General features: G+C 44.5%; 1 protein-coding gene across 3 annotated transcripts in view; it reads left to right on the plus strand.

Annotated features, from left to right (window-relative positions):
• LOC121532278 (SLIT-ROBO Rho GTPase-activating protein 1) overlaps positions 1-23,497 on the plus strand; it is a 158,804-nt gene that overhangs the window by 107,224 nt on the left and 28,083 nt on the right. For 2 of the 3 annotated variants that reach the window (XM_041838124.2, XM_041838125.2), the window contains exons 7-17: positions 1,563-1,784; positions 2,380-2,481; positions 9,105-9,302; positions 9,927-10,011; positions 11,242-11,269; positions 13,863-13,896; positions 15,391-15,451; positions 16,336-16,413; positions 16,824-16,958; positions 21,954-22,062; positions 22,874-23,098. In XM_041838124.2, the coding sequence (XP_041694058.2) occupies positions 1,563-1,784; positions 2,380-2,481; positions 9,105-9,302; positions 9,927-10,011; positions 11,242-11,269; positions 13,863-13,896; positions 15,391-15,451; positions 16,336-16,413; positions 16,824-16,958; positions 21,954-22,062; positions 22,874-23,098 (1,277 nt within the window). Of the gene's footprint in view, positions 1-1,562; positions 1,785-2,379; positions 2,482-9,104; positions 9,303-9,926; positions 10,012-11,241; positions 11,270-12,611; positions 12,721-13,862; positions 13,897-15,390; positions 15,452-16,335; positions 16,414-16,823; positions 16,959-21,953; positions 22,063-22,873; positions 23,099-23,497 lie in introns of all 3 variants that reach the window. The other variant, XM_045205016.1, reaches the window with a different exon arrangement.

Below are 23,497 nucleotides of genomic sequence, written 5' to 3' on the forward strand. Positions count from 1 at the left end.
ACCAGAGCCCGGACTTGAACCCGATCCAACATATCTGGAGAGACCTGAAACTAGCTGTGCAGCGACGTTCCCCATCCAACCTGACAGAGCTTGAGAGGATCTGCAGAGAAGAATGGGAGAAACTCCCCAAATACAGGTGTGCCAAGCTTGTAGCATCATACCCAAGAAGACTCAAGGCTGTAATCGCTGCCAAAGGGGCTTCAACAAAGTACTGAGTAAAGTGTCTGAATACGTATGTAAATGTGATATTTCAGTTTTTTAATTCTAAAAACTGTTTTTTGCTTTGTCATTATGGAGTATTGTGTGTAGATAGATTGATGAGAGAAAAATAAACAATTTCATACATTTTAGAATAAGGCTGTAACGTAACAAATGCACTGTACATACACACACATATACATTATTGCATCTTTAGCTTGAATGGGGTTTGGGAAAGACCCTGCCCCTTAAACCCATATTTGGGAATTGCTGGTGTGTGTTGCAGGTCAGCCATCCCATCCCTCCTATCACCACTCTGTACTCTGTCTTCTGTTCTCTACTCTGCCTACCAAGCAGATGGCTTTGTTTTCTCTTCCAGAACCCAGACCTATAAACGGGACTTACTTATACACTAGCCTACCTGGGAGATTATTTTTCCCCCTTAGAAATAATGTACTGAACCATTTATCCGGTGTTGCCAGGACAACCCGGGAGAACGCTGGGTACTTTTAGCGATTGTGTATTCCAGACAGACGGTGAGGAAGGGCCATGCTGAGTGCTAAAATGTGCACCTCGTCCCTCCCTCCTGCTCTCAAGCCTTTGTAAATCACTAGGGTGTGTGCGCGTATGTGTACCTGTGTGTGAGCTCCTGCGTGTTTGTGCATGTGTGTTTGTGTGTACCAGTGTCCGTGGGTGTGTGCGTGCACTTGTTTTAGTATGTTGTGCAGTCTGTCATAAGAGTTGACAGTCAATTGTTCAAAAAATGAGAGTTGATGAATTGGACAGATAACGACCAATGTAATGTGGACAAGCAGGGCATTAGGTAGCCTGGCAGACAATGCTCCTGTGTCTGGGTGTCTTCCATCACCTCCAAGGCTGTCTGTGTGAACTCACAGGCCCTGGTTTACCAAGGTCCTAGTTAATGAGATCCAGCATCAGATGTTGGAAACAGTATTCATGTTGGAAACCGTATTCAGGTTCTATAACTCTGGGCCAAGCCAGCTGTCAGAGAAAGTATCAGACTACTCAGTTAACGGCCAATAATGTTCATTACTACAGTGTGTGGAGAGACTAAGAGAGCAGACATTGTCGACCGTGTTGAAACCGTTACAAAGTTGTTGGTTTTTCCATAAACGTATGTGTTTTTGCTGGAAACGAAATGTCATGTTTTAGGACAGTCTGCAGAATGTGTTTGGTGTACTGTTGTGGGCACTAAAAAGCTAGTTTTCTAAAACCCTGTACCGTGGCTGGACTTAATATTTTAGTGCCTGCAACGTTCTACAAGAAGCTTCTTATCAGTTTGTCAGAAGTTGCAGTAAACGGGGCATCCTGATCCAATACAGTCTCACCTTCCCCTCTACCAGTGCTGTGATCTAGGCTACCACGCCAGCCTGAACCGTGCCCTGCGGACCTACCTATCGGCTGAGTACAACCTGGAGACTAGTCGCCATGAGGGCCTAGACATCATCGAGAACGCCGTGGACAGCCTGGACCCCCGCAGCGACCGCCAGCGCTTCATGGAGTTGTACCCCACAGCCTTCTGCCCGCCCATCAAGTTCCAGTTCCAGTCCCACATGGGCGATGAGGTGAGACATTGAGAGACCCACAGGCTTGTTGTTCTTTGCGTCCATTTGTCCATCCATCTATCCACTCATTCATTCATTAATCCATTACTGTAGTGAAAGCTAGTGCTGTTTGTCCTAATGGTCGAGGAGACCTCAGTTTGTTTAACAGAACCGATATGTTCAGTCCTATATGCTGTTCAGGGTGGATGTAAATGAGAGGTTGATTAAAAGGTCTTGTACTAAATGAGCCCTGGCTTTGGCAGCTTAATTGCACCGTTTTACTGTGTCTGGGCCGGCAGAGCAGATTTTTATAGGCCGAAGCCAATGACAAGCACGTCTCATTTCTCAGCTTCAAGTCGAGGAGCAGCGCAACACGCTGAATCAATTTTACTGTGGAGTCGTTGGCTTTGGGGTCCCTGATATCATGTCTGTTTACAAGCTATTGGTCTGTGGCTGTCTGGATTCAAATCTGGGTCAGTGACCTTTTGTGGTGTAGTTTAAACCAAATTTCTGATGTCTTTGCCATTTTAGGATAAGATTAAGTAAGCCCTCTGTCAGACGGTGGTGACGAAGTGACTTTCTGTTTAGTGATGATTTGTTTCCTCTACCTGTCCAGGTGTGCCAGATCGCGATGCAGCCGCCAGTGAGCGGAGAGCTGATGTTGAGGTTCCAGCAGCTACAGTCCCGCCTGGCCACTCTGAACATCGAGAACGAGGAGGTAAGAGGGAGCATAACTCTGCCATACCTTGGCCGTATTCAGTAGGGTATGCAACAGAAAAAGTATTGCAATGAAAAACACAAATGAGTGTTTCTTATTGGACCAGCTAGTCTTTAAGTCCAAGTTGTCCCTCCCTGTTTCAGTCAGTTTTTTCCATTTGGAGCCTAATGAACACAACCCTGACTCGCTTAGGCAGGGAACCACGCCAACCAACATCCTCTGCTTGCATTTGGGTCCATTGTGGTCGCATGTTGGGAAGGGTTGGAAATGCTGTATGAAAAGTTCACTTCAGTCAGAAGGTAGCCAAGGAGAGTTGACGGCTTAAATCTATCAGAAATCGAAGTTGCAATAGTTTCCATACAACAAAACTCTCTCCTACGCTGCAGGCAGCCTTCAGAACCACACAGAGAAGTATTCTCCCTCGCTCCCAATGTTGGAATAAATAAATCTGTCTTTCTCACACACACACACACACACACACACAGTCTCTTTTATTTGTACACTCTGTCCCACTTCTCTCAGTTTCGACATTGGAGGTGCATCCCTGGCTGTAACATTTTAATCGGACTCGGGCTGGCTGGCTGACATGCCTGAGTGATTGCTAAATAAAAAGCCAATGGGAAGGAAATTACTGTCTGCTGCTGTGGTGTTAGGGAGTGCAGTCACGTCCATCAGTCTGGCTTCTTGTCTCTTGTTGTCTCACGTCTGACCTGCTTCTTCTATCTCCACTCACATCAGCGCACACAGCCTTCTCTCTTTTATATCACAAAGAAAGAATGACTTGGGAAAGAATGCTTGTAAATGTGAAGAACGATTTCAGACCGGCTTGATTATACAACTAAAGAAAATGTATAGGTACAGTGAGGGAAAAAAGTATTTGATCCCCTGCTGATTTTGTACGTTTGCCCACTGACAAAGACATGATCAGTCTATAATTTTAATGGTAGGTTTATTTGAACAGTGATAGACAGAATAACAACAACAAAATCCAGAAAACGCATGTCATAAATGTTATAAATTGATTTGCATTTTAATGAGGGAAATAAATTATTTGACCCCTCTGCAAAACATGACTTAGTACTTGGTGGCAAAACCCTTGTTGGCAATCACAGAGGTCAGACGTTTCTTGTAGTTGGCCACCAGGTTTGCACACATCTCAGGAGGGATTTTGTTCCACTCCTCTTTGCAGATCTTCTCCAAGTCATTAAGGTTTCGAGGCTGACGTTTGGCAACTCTAACCTTCAGCTCCCTCCACAGATTTTCTATGGGATTAAGGTCTGGAGACTGGCTAGGCCACTCCAGGACCTTAATGTGCTTCTTCTTGAGCCACTCCTTTGTTGCCTTGGCCGTGTGTTTTGGGTCATTGTCATGCTGGAATACCCATCCACGACCCATTTTCAATGCCCTGGCTGAGGGAATGAGGTTCTCACCCAAGATTTGACGGTACATGGCCCCGTCCATCGTCCCTTTGATGCAGTGAAGTTGTCCTGTCCCCTTAGCAGAAAAACACCCCTAAAGCATAATGTTTCCACCTCCATGTTTGACGGTGGGGATGGTGTTCTTGGGGTCATAGGCAGCATTCTTCCTCCTCCAAACACGGCGAGTTGAGTTGATGCCAAAGAGCTCGATTTTGGTCTCATCTGACCACAACACTTTCACCCAGTTCTCCTCTGAATCATTCAGATGGTGCTTTCTTGAGCAGGGGGACCTTGCGGGCGCTGCAGGATTTCAGTCCTTCACGGCGTAGTGTGTTACCAATTGTTTTCTTGGTGACTATGGTCCCAGCTGCCTTTAAATCATTGACAAGATCCTCCCGTGTAGTTCTGGGCTGATTCCTCACCTTTCTCATGATCATTGCAACTCCACGAGTTGAGATCTTGCATGGAGCCCCAGGCTGAGGGAGATTGACAGATATTTTGTGTTTCTTCCATTTGCGAATAATCGCACCAACTGTTGTCACCTTCTCACCAAGCTGCTTGGCGATGGTCTTGTAGCCCATTCCAGCCTTGTGTAGGTCTACAATCTTGTTCCTGACATCCTTGGAGAGCTCTTTGGTCTTGGCCATGGTGGAGAGTTTGGAATCTGATTGATTGCTTCTGTGGACAGGTGTCTTTTATACAGATAACAAGCTGAGATTAGGAGCACTCCCTTTAAGAGTGTGCTCCTAATCTCAGCTCGTTACCTGTATAAAAGACACCTGGGAGCCAGAAATCTTTCTGATTGAGAGGGGGTCAAATACTTATTTCCCTAATTCAAATGCAAATCAATTTATAAAATTTTTTACATGCGTTTTTCTGGATATTTTTGTTGTTATTCTGTCTCTCACTGTTCAAATAAACCTACCATTAAAATTATAGACTGATCATTTCTTTGTCAGTGGGCAAACGTACAAAATCAGCAGGGGATCAAATACTTTTTTCCCTCACTGTATGTGTTTTTGTCAGATGTTGCATAGTATGTCTGCAAGATCTCCGTATCTTTTTTACTTCTTCATTGTAGAGTCTAGTCCTCTACTGTATGTTTGTGGTTTGAGTGGTGTGTTTCAGAGTGGGCTACAAGGCTCAGGCTATCCCACTGGGTGTGCAATGAATTTCTGTATAGGAGTTGTTGTTGACACCTAAGCCCAGCTGGTGCTTTCACACTGCATGTATGTAGTCAGTGCAGGCAGGACCCATCTGTGTGAAGGTTCGTGAAAAGCCATGGTGCTGCATGCCCTTGTCTGCTTGGATGAAACGGATGCTCCACACATGGATCAGGACGGGGAACCACTGCTCCGTGTCAAGTCCAGCAGATGGCCTCTTCCTGGTGTCTCATTGAAAAGGCCTTTCCAGGGGCTGTCATTTAAAGACGCTGAAGCAGAACTGTACACACACGTTACTAGCTGTCAAATCCTTGCTTCCTCCGTCCTTGTTTCCTCTATTCCTCTCCAAGCTCATTCGAAGAGGTCTGAGGGAGGGTCTTGGATCCTCTCCTCCAATGCGGTTTGAGAGGAATTGAGGAAACGAGGACAGCGGAGGCAAGGATTTGACGGACCAAGATCTACTCCAGCCAGGAAAAGTGAAAAACTGGGTTTTGTTGTGTTTTTCTCTGGTATCATGATCTGCAGCGGTTTCCTTGACTGCACGAGAGGATGAAGGAAAACATGGATGAATAATTGATTGGCATGAGAGTAGGAAGTCTCTGAAAGCTACTCACCATAGGATGGCCCACTGTGGCCCCCTGGTCTGATTTGCGTGCCCCTCTAAAGATGTCTGGATGTACAGTATATATGCAGATATATCTGCAGAAATTATGGAGTATGTTCTGCTGTGTTGGTTAAACCTCTACTTCTGAGGACAGCGTTGTGTTCATTACAATTCCTTTGCCATTCCACGTGGGTATTTCTCAGAGCTAGCTAATAATCTAGTGATTTAAATTTAAATTCCCTTTGCTTTAGACGGATACAGACAGCGTCTCTATCTCTCGCTAGATGTGTACCGAACTTAATGAATATTCTCCAGGCGTTTTGCACTAAACCCCGACAATCCAATACGGTCTCCTTTGTAGGGAGCCGGTGTGTTGTTTTTCTACAGATAAACCTCAGGGTGTCACATCAAAGCCTGGGAGATGTGTGCTCAGTGTTAGCTCAGTGTTGGCCTGCCGCAGCCCTGACTCAATGATCCGGAGATTAGCCTGCTACTCACCACAGGCCCTGAGGAATAGAAATCCTGCTATTTATACTGGAGGCGACGTGCTAGTTGCGAAGTCGCTTGTCAGGCTGCCCATGAAATCAGAAACCCCCAGAGTTCAGAAGGCAAGTACACCATGAGGATGCAGACCCTAAATGCCAAATATCAAGAAGGTCTGTATTTCTAGAATCAAGGTAATCAGAAATGTCTATATTCCATTAGGAACAAGCGTCTTACTCCTTCTGGCCTCGTAGTCTCAGGGATTACATCCAGGCCTCCTGGTCTGATCCTGCTGGGCACCAATGGGCAGATCCCAGTGAGCGTCTCCATCTAAAAGCCCTGCTGTAATTGAGCCTAGCAGAACACTGGTAACTAGAAGTCTGCTGAATGATGGAGTGACTTTCATGCATGGGTCCTATCCATACTGTGATAGCTGGGCCCCTTGGCCTCCACTGTCACACCCGGGAGAGGCTGGTAGAGCGGGGGCTCGCCTCTTATTCAGGGGCTTGTTAGGAAAGGTACTCCTATGCCCAGGGCACAGAGATGATTGAACCCATGGGCTGGTCCTAAATAGTACAACTCTGGACTCATATTCAGTATGCGTATTCACAAAGCGTCTAGGAAGACCCAGGTCTTTTGATCCTATCAAAGCAGAATGTTGGAAAAGGAAGTATTTTGAGCACCCTCATTCCTCGGTATTATCACTCTTCATCTGAAACTATAAATAACTATCAAATAACCCAGTTCCCTTAGTTATTGTAGTTCTACTTTCAATTACTATGTCATCATCAGACGTCCTTAATCACCACACTATAGATCAAACTTCTCAAACTGTCAGGTAGACTTTTTTAAATTTGAATCTTCTCTTATTAGAAGTTGAATTGCCTGCCAGTCCTTCATTTCCTCTCGTAGACTGTCATTATCCCTGTCCAGACCTGTAGTGTTGTTTCTGGTCTATGCTCCACTTAGAGACGAATGACAGTGTAACTACAGCCGCATTGTGTGTGTGTGTGTGTGTGTGTGTGTGCGCACAGAATCAGTCGTGTGATCCTAACCGTTACAGCACGTAGATGAAAGGGGAGTTGAATGAAAGAGAGGCTTGGGGTTATTCATTCATACCACCCTGTTTTTCTAAGGTGCCTCAAACGTTGAATGAGTCATGGGTCAGACAATTAGAAACAAGCTATAATACATTCCTGTCTCTGTGTGTATAGTAGCTATGTGGAACCAAAGGAACACTCCCTTTGACTATGGTATGCCCGAGTCTGACTTTGAGATTGAGATGAATTGACGTAGTCAAGCCCACCTTGAACTATTTCTCATTCAAGGGCTCACAGCTCGACCTAGTTACTATCTCTCCTGTCAGAAGAACGGCTTCTGACTTTGGTCACACTCCTTAACCTCCCTGTCAGAGTTCTGTGTTGTATGCAGAGTGGCTCTCTCTCTCGCTCTCCTTCCTCTCTCGCTCTCCTTCCTCTCTCGCTCTCCTTCCTCTCTCGCTCCCCTTTCTCTTTCCCCTCTCTCTCGCTCCTTTCTCTCACTCGATCTCTCCTTCCTCTCGCTCGCTCTCTCCTTCATCTCGCTCTCATTTGCTCTGTCTCCTTCCTCTATCTATCCTTCCTCTCTTTCACCTTTCGCTCTCTCCCCCCTCTCCCCCGTTCTCTTCTCTCTCACTTGCTCTCTCCTTCCTCAAGCTCTCTCCTTCCCCTCTCGATATCTCTCTCTCTCCTTCCCCTCTCTCTCCTTCCCCTCTCTCTCTCTCTCCTTCCCCTCGATCTCGCTCTCTCTCCTTCCCCTCGATCTAGCTCTCTCCTCGCTCTTTCTCTCTCTCGCGTTCTCTCTCTCTGAACCACTCCATCAGGTGAACACATGCGCTCTGCTGTTGCGTGAGCCATTGGCATGCAAAAACATCCTTTCCCTCCTGTCTATCTACCTCCTAACTCTCTTCTAACTCTCTCTCTCATCTCTCTCCTTCGCTCTGTCTCACCCAAATGTATCACATCAGGGCATCAGTTTAGGCCTCCTCATGGAATGGAAGTATTATCAGTGCCTAGAACTTCTCTCAAATTGAGACGGGAGATTTCTGAGGTGGGAATTTTTGGGGGGCAAATAAGATGGAAATCATTAAAGCTTTACACAATTAATATATCATATCCCCTGGAAATAAGTATATTTTTGACTTAGAGACTGTTACCGTCAGTATCTAGTGGAGTCTTGCATTGTGGTGTTGTCCCTCTGTTGTAAGTGATGGGATATGCTTGGCCAAGCCTTGACATTTATAAGCTCCTGGAAAAGCACTTGGGCTGACGGCGAAGTGGCCACTATGGAAATGAGTTTTTAAAGCCTGAGACTGAGTACCATTCCTCCCTACCTTCCTTCCACCTCTATTCTTTCTGAGTGCATGCAAATTGATTGCTCTGGTCTGGACTCATGCTCAAGGACAGATGCATTTGTCATGCTGAGTGTGAAAAGAAGGCTACAGAGGATGTGGTCCTTTGTTTATAGGCATACAGCTAAATAGATGTAATAAATCATGCATAATATGTATAAACTTACTGTACGAAAAGCCTCTCCAGCTGTCCTTGCAGCTCACTCAAGTATCCGCCCCAGCCATGCCTAGGAGTTTAGGGGTCATTTGGTCAGTGGTCGTCACTGAGCACTGCTCTTTCAAGCCAGATGTGGAAACTTGAGTGAGTTTATGAGTATTTGAGGGAAACAAATTTTACATTTTAGTCATTTAGCAGACGCTCTTATCCAGAGCGACTTAGTTAGTGAGTGCATACATTTTTCATACTGGCCCCCCGTGGGAATCGAACCCACAACCCTGGTATTGCAAGCGCCATGCTCTACCAACTGAGCTACAGGAGGCTTAAAGTGTAATGTGTTTGAATGTGTTTACACCTGTGGCACTGTAAACCTATCCTAAAGCTCCGGTCCTCTTTGTGTGCTCTCCAGATCAAGAAGACGTCGGAGGCCACCCTGACCACCATCCAGGACATGGTGACCATCGAGGACTACGACGTCTCCGAGTGTTTCCACCACAGCCGCTCCACCGAGTCGGTGAAGTCCACCGTGTCGGAGACCTACCTCAGCAAGCCCAGCATCGCCAAACGGAGGGCCAACCAGCAGGAGACGGAGCAGTTCTACTTCATGGTGAGTGGAGCGCCCCCTATTGGTAACCTCTGGGTTATGACTGTAGAGAACTGGGCAGGGTCATATTCATGTGCATAGTAGCAAAACGTAGCAAAATGTTTTGCAATGGAAAGCGAAAACGATAGTTTCTTATTGGACACGTTCAGTAAGTTCTGCTGACTTTAAATTCAGACTGACAGTCACTATGGAAACTGCTGTTGATAGATGGCTAGGAAATTAATACATTGGATTTTGACTACTTTGGATGGTTGTGATCCATGGTCTTATACTGTATTTGTGGTAGTAGTTGTAATGTATCTGAGGAATGTGAACAGAAGCTGTGCTTGTATTTCTAGTGTTTTGTTAGAGCTTTAAAATGCTGCATATCATATGTATTCCCTCTCTTGGCATTTTAACTCTCAGAAACAAAGCTCTCCAAAATATCTCTTCTTTAGCGAGCGGCTAGGCTATTTTCTGTTTTTCTGTCCTCCTGGCTGTCTAAAGATGGTGCGATAAAGCTTTAAAAAGACTCCCGTTGGCATTCTGTCCTTTGTCCTTGGCTGCCTTATCAGAGATTGGTGTCTTAAGGGCAGGCAACGCTTACTTGGCTCATCAGCCCAAGTAATCACTCTGAATTCTCCACAGAAATTCCGGGAGTTTCTGGAGGGCAGCAATCTCATCTCCAAACTGCAGGCCAAGCACGACCTGCTGAAGAGGACTCTGGGAGAAGGTAAGGGATCAGAGACCCACATTGACCTGGCTTACTTCCTGTCTGGCTGTTGGTTAGTTAGTCTGTCTGTCTGTGTCTGTCTAACCTCTCTGTCTGTATGTCCCCTCTGTCCATTTGGCTGAGTTGTGAACTAAGCAGGTTTCCATATGTATGAAATGATACACTGAACGTCTCAGCTATTGTCTGTGTCCAGTGGGCTGGGGTTTGTAAAGGAACTCCTGAATAAATGAAAGGGAAAGATTGCATGCAGATTCTAAACGAAATGCAGTGCTTTAGAACTCAGCTAATTAGAAACAGTTAAAAACATATTCGGTTGATTCTAAAATTGTCCACTTCAATCTCCCCTCGATGCGGTAAAATGTCCATTGTGCTACTTTCTCCATCAGGCCTCACAACCGAGATGCTAACCTCAGCATTAGCGAGCGAAGTCAGAGCTAAAGGGATTGTGCTGTTGTATTATCCCTCTTAGTGATTGATTAGTGGTTAGCTTAATGCTGCGTTAGCGCGGTATGACTATTATGACTGGGGTCCCTGTGTTCTACATTGGTGGGATCTCCTCAAGGCCTTTGACTAAGAACTGTCAACACTGAGCTGCTGCTGAATGCTAGCTAACAATGCAGGCAGCAAGCTCTCAGGGTGGTATAAATCCGTCAGTCTCAGTCAATCTGTTGGCTGTACAGGGAGTTGAGGAAGAGAACGGGGACTTCGATTATAATGAGCCATGGACTCCTGCCTTCTACAAAGCTTTCAATCACGTGGGTGTCAGTGTTCAAGTAGGTCTAGGTAAAGCTAGCCCCACCCTGGTGTTACTCTCACAGGTTTAAGTTGAAACCACTCCTCTTGTTAGGAGCAATTTGAGGGATTTTGAGTTTCTTGACTTGTGAAACATGCGTTTTTGCATGTGAAGGTAAAATTGCAAGTGAAGGTTGTGAGTGTGCGCTTAGACAGGTGTTTTTTGTCTTTTTTACTGCAGTTAAAGTATAAGTGTGTGTTACTGTGTGTGAGTCATTGTGTCATTGTGTGTGTCACTATGAGGACAGTGGTTGTGGGCAGATGGCAGGGCTGCATATGCTTTACTGAGCGTGTGCACAATACTCTGCAGGGTCCTCTGGGACAGGTCCCATGTCTCATCTCACCTCCTCTCTCTCTCTCTCTCTCTCTCCTCTCTTCTCTCTCCTCTCTCTCCTCTCCTCTCTCTCCTCTCTCCCTTCCTCCCCTCGGTCTCCACAGGTCACCAAGGGGACTATATGACCACAAGGTAAGACACTACCACTCTCTCTCTCCCTCACACACAAACCTCTTAGGTATTAATAAGACCCTTTCTGTCTATTTAGCTGTCTCTATTCAGTTCTTTGAAAACCTATCCCCATAAGTAAAAGTCAGTGTACTCTACTTAGCGAACGCCATTTCTCTTTATCCTCCTACAGTCAAATTACCAACAACATCTAGACACATTTTTGTCTCATTGTAAATAGATATTGCCACTGGTTTGTAAAGAAAATAAAAGTTTCCCTTTTCACTGTGTGCACAGTAGATAACCCCCTACTGTACTTTAGCTATTATCAAACTCCTGACCCTGGAGAGGGAGAGACCAGATGTTACTGCTCTAGACTCCCCAGGGTTTGAATTTGCCATATGCCCAGCATGGTATGGCTTGGTAATATTCTCCCTTTCAAAGAGCACCAACACACTCACACTCACACTCTCTCGCCCTCTCTCTCGCCCTCTCTCTCTCGCCCACAGAGATCTGGCTGCATCACTCAGGGTTGCAGAATGGTTCTGAATTTTCTCTGACAGGGAGAGAAAGAGGGAGAAATACTGTTCTTTGCATGCAAATGCACTGTGTGTTAGTATCAAGATCAAAGGCTCTTGGAAGGAAATATTTAAGGTTGAGGGTGATTCTATGAAAATTCTCAACTTCTTTGGAAACACAGTCTGATATATTGATTGTTTTGACACTTTTTTTCTCTTGCCTATTCCAGTAAAAATGTGTTTTAATGTAACCATGAGAATGACAGTAGAGTTAATGTCAGTATGAGTAGGGGAGCAACGGGGGGAGGTGACAAGGGGGACAACCCCGCTGGTATCTGTCGTGAGATTGCTGAACTCATGAGACGACCACCCCCCGGTCCTACATGCCACAGACACGCATACACACACCCTCTCCCACCGGGACGTTGTGAGGTGGATGCTGCCGAACAGCGCCCTCTCACACTCCTCCCAGCAGGCCTGGTATTTTCATGACCTTAGAATTTCCACCCAACTTCAATCTCTAGGAAATGGTGACAGACTAGTGTGGATATCAAACCCTCCATCTCTAATTCTCTCTCTAGGAGATGGTGACAGGCTAGTGGGGATATCAGGATCTGGGCCCAGCATCATCTCACAACTAACACTCAAACTCACAGGACAGGCTTAGCTGTCCCTGGGTGACCACGTACACAACTCCACAACACAATAAGTCACTTTTGTGTCATAGTTTAGGATTGTTCACATTTGCATGCATAGTTTGTCTGAACTCTCAGATGTCAGATTTTTGTACTTCGGACATTGGTGAGTTCATGGTGGGAGATTTCTCTAACGCAGTCTCCATTTTCCAGGCCTCCCAATGTGCCGCCCAAACCTCATGGTGGCACAAATAGGAGGGCTAGGCCCCGCTCGGTCTTTAACGTTAAGTTGTTTAATGGCAATCTGGAGTCCTTTGTCAAGGTACTGGTCAAGCCTGGCCTCGGACTGCTACCGACCGTCTCTCCGACCGTTTCCATAATAATGACCATAACTCAACCACTCACACTTCGTCTTTTTCCTGGGGTCTGATCATTATGCTGACCACACCAGTCAGTGATTCTATCTTTTCGGTTCTCTCTGTAGTCTCAAACGCTGGGAAAGCACCAGGGTGGCATTGCTACTGACAGGGTGCATCCAGGGGAGGAGGTATGATGGAAGGAAGATGTTTGTCTCCTCCATCTTTCCCCCGAGTCACTGCTGTCAACTAGGGCATTGGTATTCCTCCCTATTTCTCTCTCTCTCTCTCTCTCTCTCTCTCTCTCTCTCTCTCTCTCTCTCTCTCTCTCTCTCTCTCTCTCTCTCTCTCTCTCTCTCTCTCTCTCTCTCTCTCTCTCTCTCTCTCTCTCTCTCTCTCTCTCTCTCTCTCTCTCTCTCTCTCTCTCTCTCTCTCTCTCTCTCTCTCTCTCTCTCTCTCTCTCTCTCTCTCTCTCTCTCTCTCTCTCTCTCTCTCTCTCTCTCTCTCTCTCTCTCTCTCTCTCTCTCTCTCTCTCTCTCTCTCTCTCTCTCTCTCTCTCTCTCTCTCTCTCTCTCTCTCTCTCTCTCTCTCTCTCTCTCTCTCTCTCTCTCTCTCTCTCTCTCTCTCTCTCTCTCTCTCTCTCTCTCTCTCTCTCTCTCTCTCTCTCTCTTCTCTCACTCTCTCTCTCTCTCTCCTCTCTCTCTCTCTCTCCATTTTCTCTCACTCTTCTCTTCTCACACACTCTCTCTCTCTCCCACTCTCTCTCTCTCACACACTCTCTCACACTCTCTCTCTCTCACACACACACACACACACATATCTGGCTGGTATGAAAGCAGCCATTGTCAGCAGGATATATGTGACAGCCAGGGGACGGTGGCCAGAGCGATAAGGAATCCACGACCTCCCCACAATGCTCTGCTGCTTCCCCTGCGTTTGATGCCAGCTCTGTTCTCAGTGTGTGGGGGGTGAGGGCTGGGCTAGGCTGTGGTACTCTAGCTGGCTGCTGTGGTGATTTTAATCTGGGTTTCTCTCTCTCTCTCTCTCTCTCTCTCTCTCTCTCTCTCTCTCTCATTCTCTCTCTCTCCCCTTCTACGCTTCCTTGTAGCCGCGGACGACGGAACTCGCACGCCAGACACCAGGTAGAGTGGAGTAGAGAGGGACGTGTCCCTACTGCTACCTGTCTGTCTATTAGGGCCGGGGCGATAACAGTATCGCAATACTCGTTATTATTGTGGCAAGGAAACAAAACACGAAGCGGGTTTAACTTCTTTAGGAAGACCGCCCTGATGTTGGAAACAAACATCATTATGTTGTCATCCAGAGTCACATTTAATTACTTTCCAAGCTATAGCATACAATATTTTACATACAGCAGGTTTTTAAAGGAACAAAGAGTTTGGTCTGCTTTGTGTTTTCATTTTGCCATGGAAAAAATATTGTGATACTGGTATCGTCACAGTCCTAATGTCTATGCTGACTTCCTATCTCTGTCTTTCTGTCTCTTTTTCTGCCCCTAACATCACCTCCACTTCCTGACTGTGATAAACTTTGACCTATGTTTGTTGATGTGCAATACTAACTCCCTGGAGATTTGCCCTGACAGACTGATATCGTTATTCATATATTCCTGTGTCCAGGGTTGCAACTGGATTCTGAAGTACAACTTGACCTGTACCCTATGAATTGCAAATGTACCCTATACTTACAATTTGGCTTTGTTTACATTGTAAAATTCTTAGAATTCCCAACACTTATTTCAGACCTTGCAACTTCTACATTGACAGGTATTGAATTCCTTCCTTCCTGGAATCCCAGCATGGTTGATGTATTTAGGGCCATGTGTCTATTCCCTCTGGGTGAAAACCGATCCACAACATTATTAGAAGCATGTAGGAGTTCTCTGCCCAAGCAGGGAGCTAGCAGCTGGTACTTTTGCCAAGTGTACTCTGGAGTGCAGCTCTTGTTACCCTTCTACTGAGGGAGGAATGTGTCCTCTTTAAAGGGACAGCTCCTCTCTCACTCTCCTCTCCTCTCTCTCGCTCACTCGCCACTCCATATGAAGTGTGTGGTAGTGGCTCTGTTACGTAACCTCACATCTCTTATCAGTGTCCCAAGTGTGCTCTCAAGTGTTGACGTAACACAATAACACGATAAAGATGCAATTTTTAGTACCACTGGAGCCCCATTGAGTTGTATTGGCTAAGAGAAACCCTTTGCACGGGCTTCTCAGTGTGGTCAATGAGTCACTACTGTAGATTTAGTGATCTATAAAAATTATTGAGGCATTGTGAGAGACTGGTCAGGGCATGAATGGTTCTGCAGCTGCAAAACTTTAGTCTGTCTCGGTAAACCTTCAGCATGATCATTGGTAACACTTTACTGTAGTCCCTTTTATGCCTATGACAGATGTTATAATGTCTTATGTAGTTGTTATTATAAAGGCTTTATGAATGCATACAGAAGGGTGGCTACAGTAAAATGTCACCGGTCATTTCTCCCTTCACCCATTAAGTATAATAATGGTGGGCATGCATGTAGAAAGAAATAAGCATGTAAAGACTAAATAATGTAATGTATTTGAGGTCAGAATAATCCATCTGTTAATATAACATGCCCTTCCTCTAATTGTGAAGGACTCTGGACAAGCTATTCCCCGTGTGGTCGAAAGCTGTATTCGATTCATCAATCTCTATGGTGAGTTGGTAGTCCATTAATTACTTGTATTTGTTTTGCAATGCGACAGCAATGGTTTTCTCTCATTTTCACACCTCTTGCAGGCCAATCAATGGTAACAGTCCAAAATGACTGTGGTGCTAAATCTTCTCCTCTTATTAAAAGCTCCTAAATTGTGTGCAACCGTTTCAATGTTTGACCCATCCAAGTTTGGTCAAGGGTAACATTGCTGCAATTTCAGAGTGTTAATTGTCTGGGTGTGTCCATTCTTCCCGTGTCTGTGTTAGAATCCGTTCCATTTTAGTCACGGTCATGGGAAAGACTATGCAGATGCCATCTTGTTTACAGCATCTGTCCATGCAGCCAATGGGATGCAACACACACACTCCACACACACACTCCCTTCACACACACCATCAAATAGGTTAGTTAGACTATCACTGTGAGACGCATTAATAAAACTCAAACAGAACACGTCGGCTTAAGCTTTTGATGGCGTGACGCTAATGACCTCTCACTGTATTTTGCGGACACCGGCGACGTCTCTAGCGGGGAAGACCCTGACTAATTAAGTTCCGAACTGACCTCTCTCCTTAGTAAATGCTAATCCTGACTGGAGGGCACTTTAGTAAGACTTGGTTGCGTTCTCTCTCCCTCATTTAATTATCTTTAATTGGAAAAGTGAAGGGCTAGAGGAATGGGATGTGGCCTTTTAGTTTGGATTTAAACTGGCTTTTCTTTTTGCACTGGTGGTCTTTTATAATGGCTGCCTGTCACAATGGACTAAACGTGTGTGTGTTCTCTCTTTCTCTCTCTGTCTCCCTTTCTGTCTAACCTCTCTCTTCCTCTTTCTCTCTCTGGTCTCTACTTCTCTCTCTCCCTCTCCCATTCTTTGTTCACTGCAGGCCTTCAACATCAAGGGATATTCCGTGTGTCCGGGTCTCAGATGGAAATCAATGACATCAAGAACTCATTCGAGAGAGGTACTGTAGGATGTTATTAACATGTTACTGTACAGTCAGCCCAATACTTTTATACTGTCCAGGATTGCCACTTTAGTTAGTCAAATTACACTTCACACATTTGATACCATCAGTGGATTGCAGCACATAGGGACAAAACAAAAAGCAAATGCAGGAAATCAATTATATAGTTAATTTGAGCTGCAGAATATGACTTGGCTTAATTGCCACTTAATTTTCTGTTTTGAGAGAATTAGTTGACACTGGAAATAACTTATGAAGCTAATGAAAGAAGCAGAAACATTGACATTTATAATTTACACTGGTCAAAGGGCATAACTTGTTTGTAAGATTGAAACTTCCTTCTAGTCAGGGGAAATGTAACGATTGCCTGCATACAACACCCTCACATACACTTATCGGTCTCCCAGGTAACGACCCATTGACAGATGAAGAGAACAACCACGACATCAACTCGGTGGCCGGGGTTCTCAAACTCTACTTCCGGGGCCTGGAGAAATCCCTCTTGCCCAAGGAAAGATTTAACGACCTACTGTCCTGCGTCAGTAAGTACCTCTGCTTGACATTGTCTCTGGACCAGCACAGCTGGGGGTGCTACCTTATAACAAGCACACACATTATTGGCATATCTGCAAAGTTGAACTTAATGTCTTCATATTGAATGGAAGTGTATACATTGTGCCAGTCAGATGGAGCAGATGCCCTCTAGGAGTCATGGAAGTGGCATTGACAGGACGTCTAGTAGATAAAGTGATGTCATTAGTTAGACAGTGTTCACATACCCTCTGCAGATCAACTCTTAATGTCCCACTTTGGGGAAATCATCACAAACAGCCTCAGGACCAGACATCATATCTACTACTTACTCTTCTGTGGTGTGTTCATCAGTAGCATTGTGTTATCCCGTCTTTGTGCCTGGAGGTGAATAGTACCACTTTGTGTTGTTGTCTATCTTCTCCACTGACTAGAGCATTCATTGGGTGAGCTAGGACACAAAGCTCACCATACAGCCTGGTGTTGGGTGATGAAAAGTATAAACGCACAACTACAGTAGTGTTTACATCAAACCATACAGTGGCGAGTTCACTACAGACGGCCATATTGTTCTCTTACTGTAAAGGCAGTGTTACACTGTCTTCCATAGTTTAGTCCGCTCTTTGTGGGACTCGCTCTGACCTTTATAAGATGTCATGTGGGGGCTTTGTGGGGGGACTAGTGGAATAGCCACTGTTGTTCAAGAACAATGGACTGGCTAGTGTGGGTCACATGTACTGTACACAACATTTGCCGTAATGCCTTTGGTGTGTGTGAGGGTGGGGGGGATGGGGTAGGTGTGGGAGGGGTTCTGTGTGTGCACTGGCATGTGGCCTAAGCGTGTGTGTGCGCTCGCCTTCGTGTGTGTGTTTGTGTGAGATATGGCATTGGTTTACATTGTGCAGTCAGTGTGTGAGTGATGGGGATTCCCTGTTGTCTACATTCTCTCAGGCTTGACATACCAGCGCTTGGAGAGTGGGCCTCTTGCCCAGCCAACAGTCTCCATATTAATAAAACCCTCCACTCCTTTCAAAATGAGCCAGATATTTAGCACAGTATCACCTTTACTTTAAATGGCTGGCTCACTGGGCACTGGGTAAACACATTTATCAGAAGGTTGTCTATGTTTTTGTTTTTGACAGTGCTGCATTTGAACTTTAACTTGGTCTCTGTTGTACAATTGCAAATGTCTGTCTACTGTCTTTCAATTTGGGATTTGCAACGAGTGGGGTGATTGTGAGGGGGGGGTATGACTGTTCTTTAAATAGCATCCATCTGAAGAGTTCAGGAACCATGCAGAAGGAAACCTAGTTAGGTACTCATGTAAGATGAATAACATCACAAGTATTCCCAAAAGCCCAACTCCCAGATGGCCCAAACTCGTTTCACGGTGTCAGCACTATTTCAGGCAGCCATCGGTGTCGCCAATGAAAAAATTAAATGGGCTGCTTTGGAACAGAGATAGGCGGATTCGAGTGAAACGGATCAGTGCTCAACCCTTTGTATGATCGTTCTGAGATGAGACTAAAGGGATGTTTTGTGAGATTGTTTGTCCTTGATCATTATTGCAGTAGTGACAAAAATGGATTAAGAAAAATAAATAGTTTTTTTTCTCTCGCTGACAAGAGAGAATAGAGAGACAGAGATGTTATTTTATTTTATTAGGATCTCTTTTAGTCCTCATTTGGACTAATCTTCCAAGAGTCCTTAAACATTAAAATACAATTTATAATACGATCACATTTTCACATATAGCACACTGTTACAAACATACATAATACACTGACATATTGACCAGATAAGTCAGTCTGAAATTATAGATTGATTCCTGCACAACCGTAGTCCTGCACAACCTTCAAATGTATTATATTTAAATGGTTCTAAAGTATTGTTTGAATTTATATATTGAAAGGTTTCTGGTTTCAATTTCTTTATTGCTCTCAATCGAATGGTTATTTTGCCTATTTCTCTTTTCTGTCTGGATAACACACAGATGGTGGACAATCTATTCCTAGTATTTACTGTCTGGATAACACACAGATGGTGGACAATCTATTCCTAGTATTTACTGTCTGGATAACACACAGATGGTGGACAATCTATTCCTAGTATTTACTGTCTGGATAACACACAGATGGTGGACAATCTATTCCTAGTATTTACTGTCTGGATAACACATAGATGGTGGACAATCTATTCCTAGTATTTACTGTCTGGATAACACACAGATGGTGGACAATCTATTCCTAGTATTTACTGTCTGGATAACACATAGATGGTGGACAATCTATTCCTAGTATTTACTGTCTGGATAACACACAGATGGTGGACAATCTATTCCTAGTATTTACTGTCTGGATAACACATAGATGGTGGACAATCTATTCCTAGTATTTACTGTCTGGATAACACACAGATGGTGGACAATCTATTCCTAGTATTTACTGTCTGGATAACACACAGATGGTGGACAATCTATTCCTAGTATTTACTGTCTGGATAACACATAGATGGTGGACAATCTATTCCTAGTATTTACTGTCTGGATAACACACAGATGGTGGACAATCTATTCCTAGTATTTACTGTCTGGATAACACACAGATGGTGGACAATCTATTCCTAGTATTTACTGTCTGGATAACACACAGATGGTGGACAATCTATTCCTAGTATTTACTGTCTGGATAACACACAGATGGTGGACAATCTATTCCTAGTATTTACTGTCTGGATAACACACAGATGGTGGACAATCTATTCCTAGTATTTACTGTCTGGATAACACATAGATGGTGGACAATCTATTCCTAGTATTTACTGTCTGGATAACACACAGATGGTGGACAATCTATTCCTAGTATTTACTGTCTGGATAACACACAGATGGTGGACAATCTATTCCTAGTATTTACTGTCTGGATAACACACAGATGGTGGACAATCTATTCCTAGTATTTACTGTCTGGATAACACACAGATGGTGGACAATCTATTCCTAGTATTTACTGTCTGGATAACACACAGATGGTGGACAATCTATTCCTAGTATTTACTGTCTGGATAACACACAGATGGTGGACAATCTATTCCTAGTATTTACTGTCTGGATAACACACAGATGGTGGACAATCTATTCCTAGTATTTACTGTCTGGATAACACACAGATGGTGGACAATCTATTCCTAGTATTTACTGTCTGGATAACACACAGATGGTGGACAATCTATTCCTAGTATTTACTGTCTGGATAACACACAGATGGTGGACAATCTATTCCTAGTATTTACTGTCTGGATAACACACAGATGGTGGACAATCTATTCCTAGTATTTACTGTCTGGATAACACACAGATGGTGGACAATCTATTCCTAGTATTTATTGAATGTCTGTCTCTTACCAACTGAATACTGTTGTGAATGGAGTTTGGCCGTTTTAAATGGTGCACATTGTGAAATAAAATAACCATGTTTTTTTCAATTATCTTGTTGATTGATGACCAACTAAGAGCATTGTGCATGACTACAACAGAATAACCATATTTCCACCTTAAAACAATCCTTGCTGCTTTGTTCAGTGCAATCTGCAGCTTCTTAATTTCACTTGCTGATGCATTTCCCCAGACCACAGAACAGTAGTTCACCTGACTCCCAATTAATGCTTGGGTTGTTTGCTTAAGAATCTTTCCCGGTAAATATTTAGCTATCCTTCTGATCACGCATGCATTTTTTTTTTTTACATAGATGAGTTATTTGAGACGACCATGATAAGCAGTTGTCTAGCTGCACCCCTAGTAGTTTGGTTTCTGCCACTTCCTCAATTTGTATTCCAGTATGAGGTCTGTACATTTGTGTTTTAGTCCTTTAGCAGACACTCTTGTCCAGACACTTATAATAATATGCCATTTAGCAGACGCTTTTATCCAAAGCGACTTACAGTCATGCGTGCATACATTTTTGTGTATGGGCGGTCCCGGGGATCGAACCCACTACCTTGGTGTTACAAGCGTCGTGCTCTACCAGCTGAGCTACAGAGGAGCACAATCAGAATTTTGTGCTCTGAGACACCTAAAGAAGACACACACACGCTCCCTCTCCCCTCTGATAGAAGAGTGTAACTTTCTTTCGATGTTTAGGACAGCAACAGAACTGGAAACAGCAGAACTTATCATGGTGTGATTTATAACTGTGCAATTGTACTCCATGATATGTATAACGGTTCTTCACTGGAATTCTAAGAACAGTGCAAGCATCCATAGTGGTATTGTGAGCAGCTTTGTGCTCTGAGACAACTTCATCAGTGGTTAGTATCTTTGTGAGGGCTCCAGAGACTTGTAACCTGGTTAAACCATACTGAATATTGCGCTCGCCATTGAGTGCAGCATTGCGTCTGGTTCAACCAGGCTATAGAAGTTGTGAGCTATCCTAATGGCCTCGGCCCTAATATGCTGCTGTGCTATTTATAGCTGCAGCCTGCACTGGGTATCAATGAGTGAGTGGTCACATTCAGATGGATAACTGTCATTAAATATGCAGCCCTGTAAAGTGGTGGGTCAGACCCATTTTAGAGAAGAGCATGGATGACGCACTGACAGAAATCACAGTGACAGGAGGACGTTCTCTGGATGTGTTGGCTTCTTGGCTGATCCGTTCGCGCGTGTGTGCGTGTGTGCGTGTGTGCGTGTGTGCGTGTGTGTGTGCGTGTGTGTGTGTGCGTGTGTGTGTGTGCGTGCGTGGCGTGCGTGCGTGTGCGTGCGTGCGTGTGTGTGAGAACACGACACACACACACACACACACACACACACCTCGGATACATGTATTTTTAATTGTGCATACTGATAAGAAATATACCTCAAGCTAAAAACAGTTCAACCGGACTAAATCATTTTTGTCTAAATGACTCCGGTCTGTATTACTAAGATTTATATGATGAGTAATATTGAAAGATTGAATACAACCCCTAGAGTAATAACATTTCTCTCTCTCTCTCTCTCTCCCTCCCAGGAATAGAGAACCTGTATGAGAGGTCCCTGTACATCCGTAAGATCCTCCTGACCGCCGTGCCCAGGTCCATCCTCATCGTGATGCGCTACCTCTTCGCCTTTCTCAACCAGTAAGTCGTCAACAACCGGTCCAGGGTCATATTCATTAGGCATCAAACTGAAAAAAATTGACTGAAAGGGGGAGGTACTACCTGGCAAATTTTTGTTTCCTGTTGTGAATCGTTTTCCATTGCGTGCCCTAATGAATAATATGACCCAGGCTTGTTCACTGACTCTTTATTGTCTGATATACCGTTTGTAAGTACAAAACACACATTGACTGGCCTACTGTACTACTGTATGGGGACATGTTAATCAATCACCAAATAGCCCTAATAACTTGCACCTTTTAAGATCATTGTACAGTACACGTCTCCTGTTTGTTACTGTATGTAGAGACAGGGAGAGAAAATGAGCTAGCGTTAAATTCAATGTGTCCAGTGATAACAGATGACTGGAGAGATTTACTGCTTAGTCATTTACTCCACCTGAAAGGCACTCATTGTTTTACTGCTTAGCTGATAAAGAGAGGAGCATAATGCCGCTGTGTGATCAGTTAGGTTATTAAAAAGGTTTGAGAATGTATCACTACCCAGACAGTGAGAGGATAGGCAGTCAATTTGGTGCCTCGGCTGAATGCAGCTGCATGACACAGAACTAATTCCTGTTTGTACACAAACAAATTAAAACACTGTGTTTGAGAAGGGCCAAGTTTATCCACTTTATCTTGTTAGAGATTATACTAACTTAATGTAAAGTCAATTGTTGTGTGTAAACCCTTTATCTCTCTGTCTCTCTCACCTCTCTCTGTCTATCTCCCTCTCTTTCTCTCTCACTCTCACTCCCCCTCACTTTGCTCCCTCTCCCCCCTCTCCCCCTCAGCCTGTCCCAGTACAGCGACGAGAACATGATGGACCCCTATAACCTGGCCATCTGCTTCGGGCCCACCCTCATGCCCACACCCAACATCGAGGACCAGGTGTCGTGCCAGGCACACGTCAACGAGATCATCAAGACCATCATCATCCACCACGAGACCATCTTCCCCGACACCAAGGAGCTGGATGGGCCTGTCTACGAGAAATGCATGGCCGGGGAAGACTACTGGTGAGCTGAACATATAAGTAGAATTAATAGAAAGGCAACTGGTGAGCTGAATGATTGAGCTGAACGATTGAGCAGGGTCTGTGAGAAGTGCATGGCTGGCGGAGACTACTGGTGAGATCAGGGTTCTCACCCTTAGACACTTTATAAAGAAGAATACATTTGAATCAACATTTCATTTCCAAACAGCAATTAATCTGACGTTTCATGATTTTCCTTCATTGTATCAATAGATGTGTTCAATTCTCTAGCTTTCCCTGTCTGGAATGGACTTTTCCCTGGTATTCCAGAAGTTCCCTGACCTGTGGGAACCCTGTGAGATTATTGACTGAGCAGGGTTGCCCTTCTGTGGGGTCAGGGGTCATTCATTAGTGAAACTCTATGCGGGCGACTTGCGATGAT

This window comes from Coregonus clupeaformis, chromosome 19, assembly GCF_020615455.1.
Source record: "Coregonus clupeaformis isolate EN_2021a chromosome 19, ASM2061545v1, whole genome shotgun sequence".
Lineage (NCBI taxonomy): Eukaryota > Metazoa > Chordata > Actinopteri > Salmoniformes > Salmonidae > Coregonus > Coregonus clupeaformis.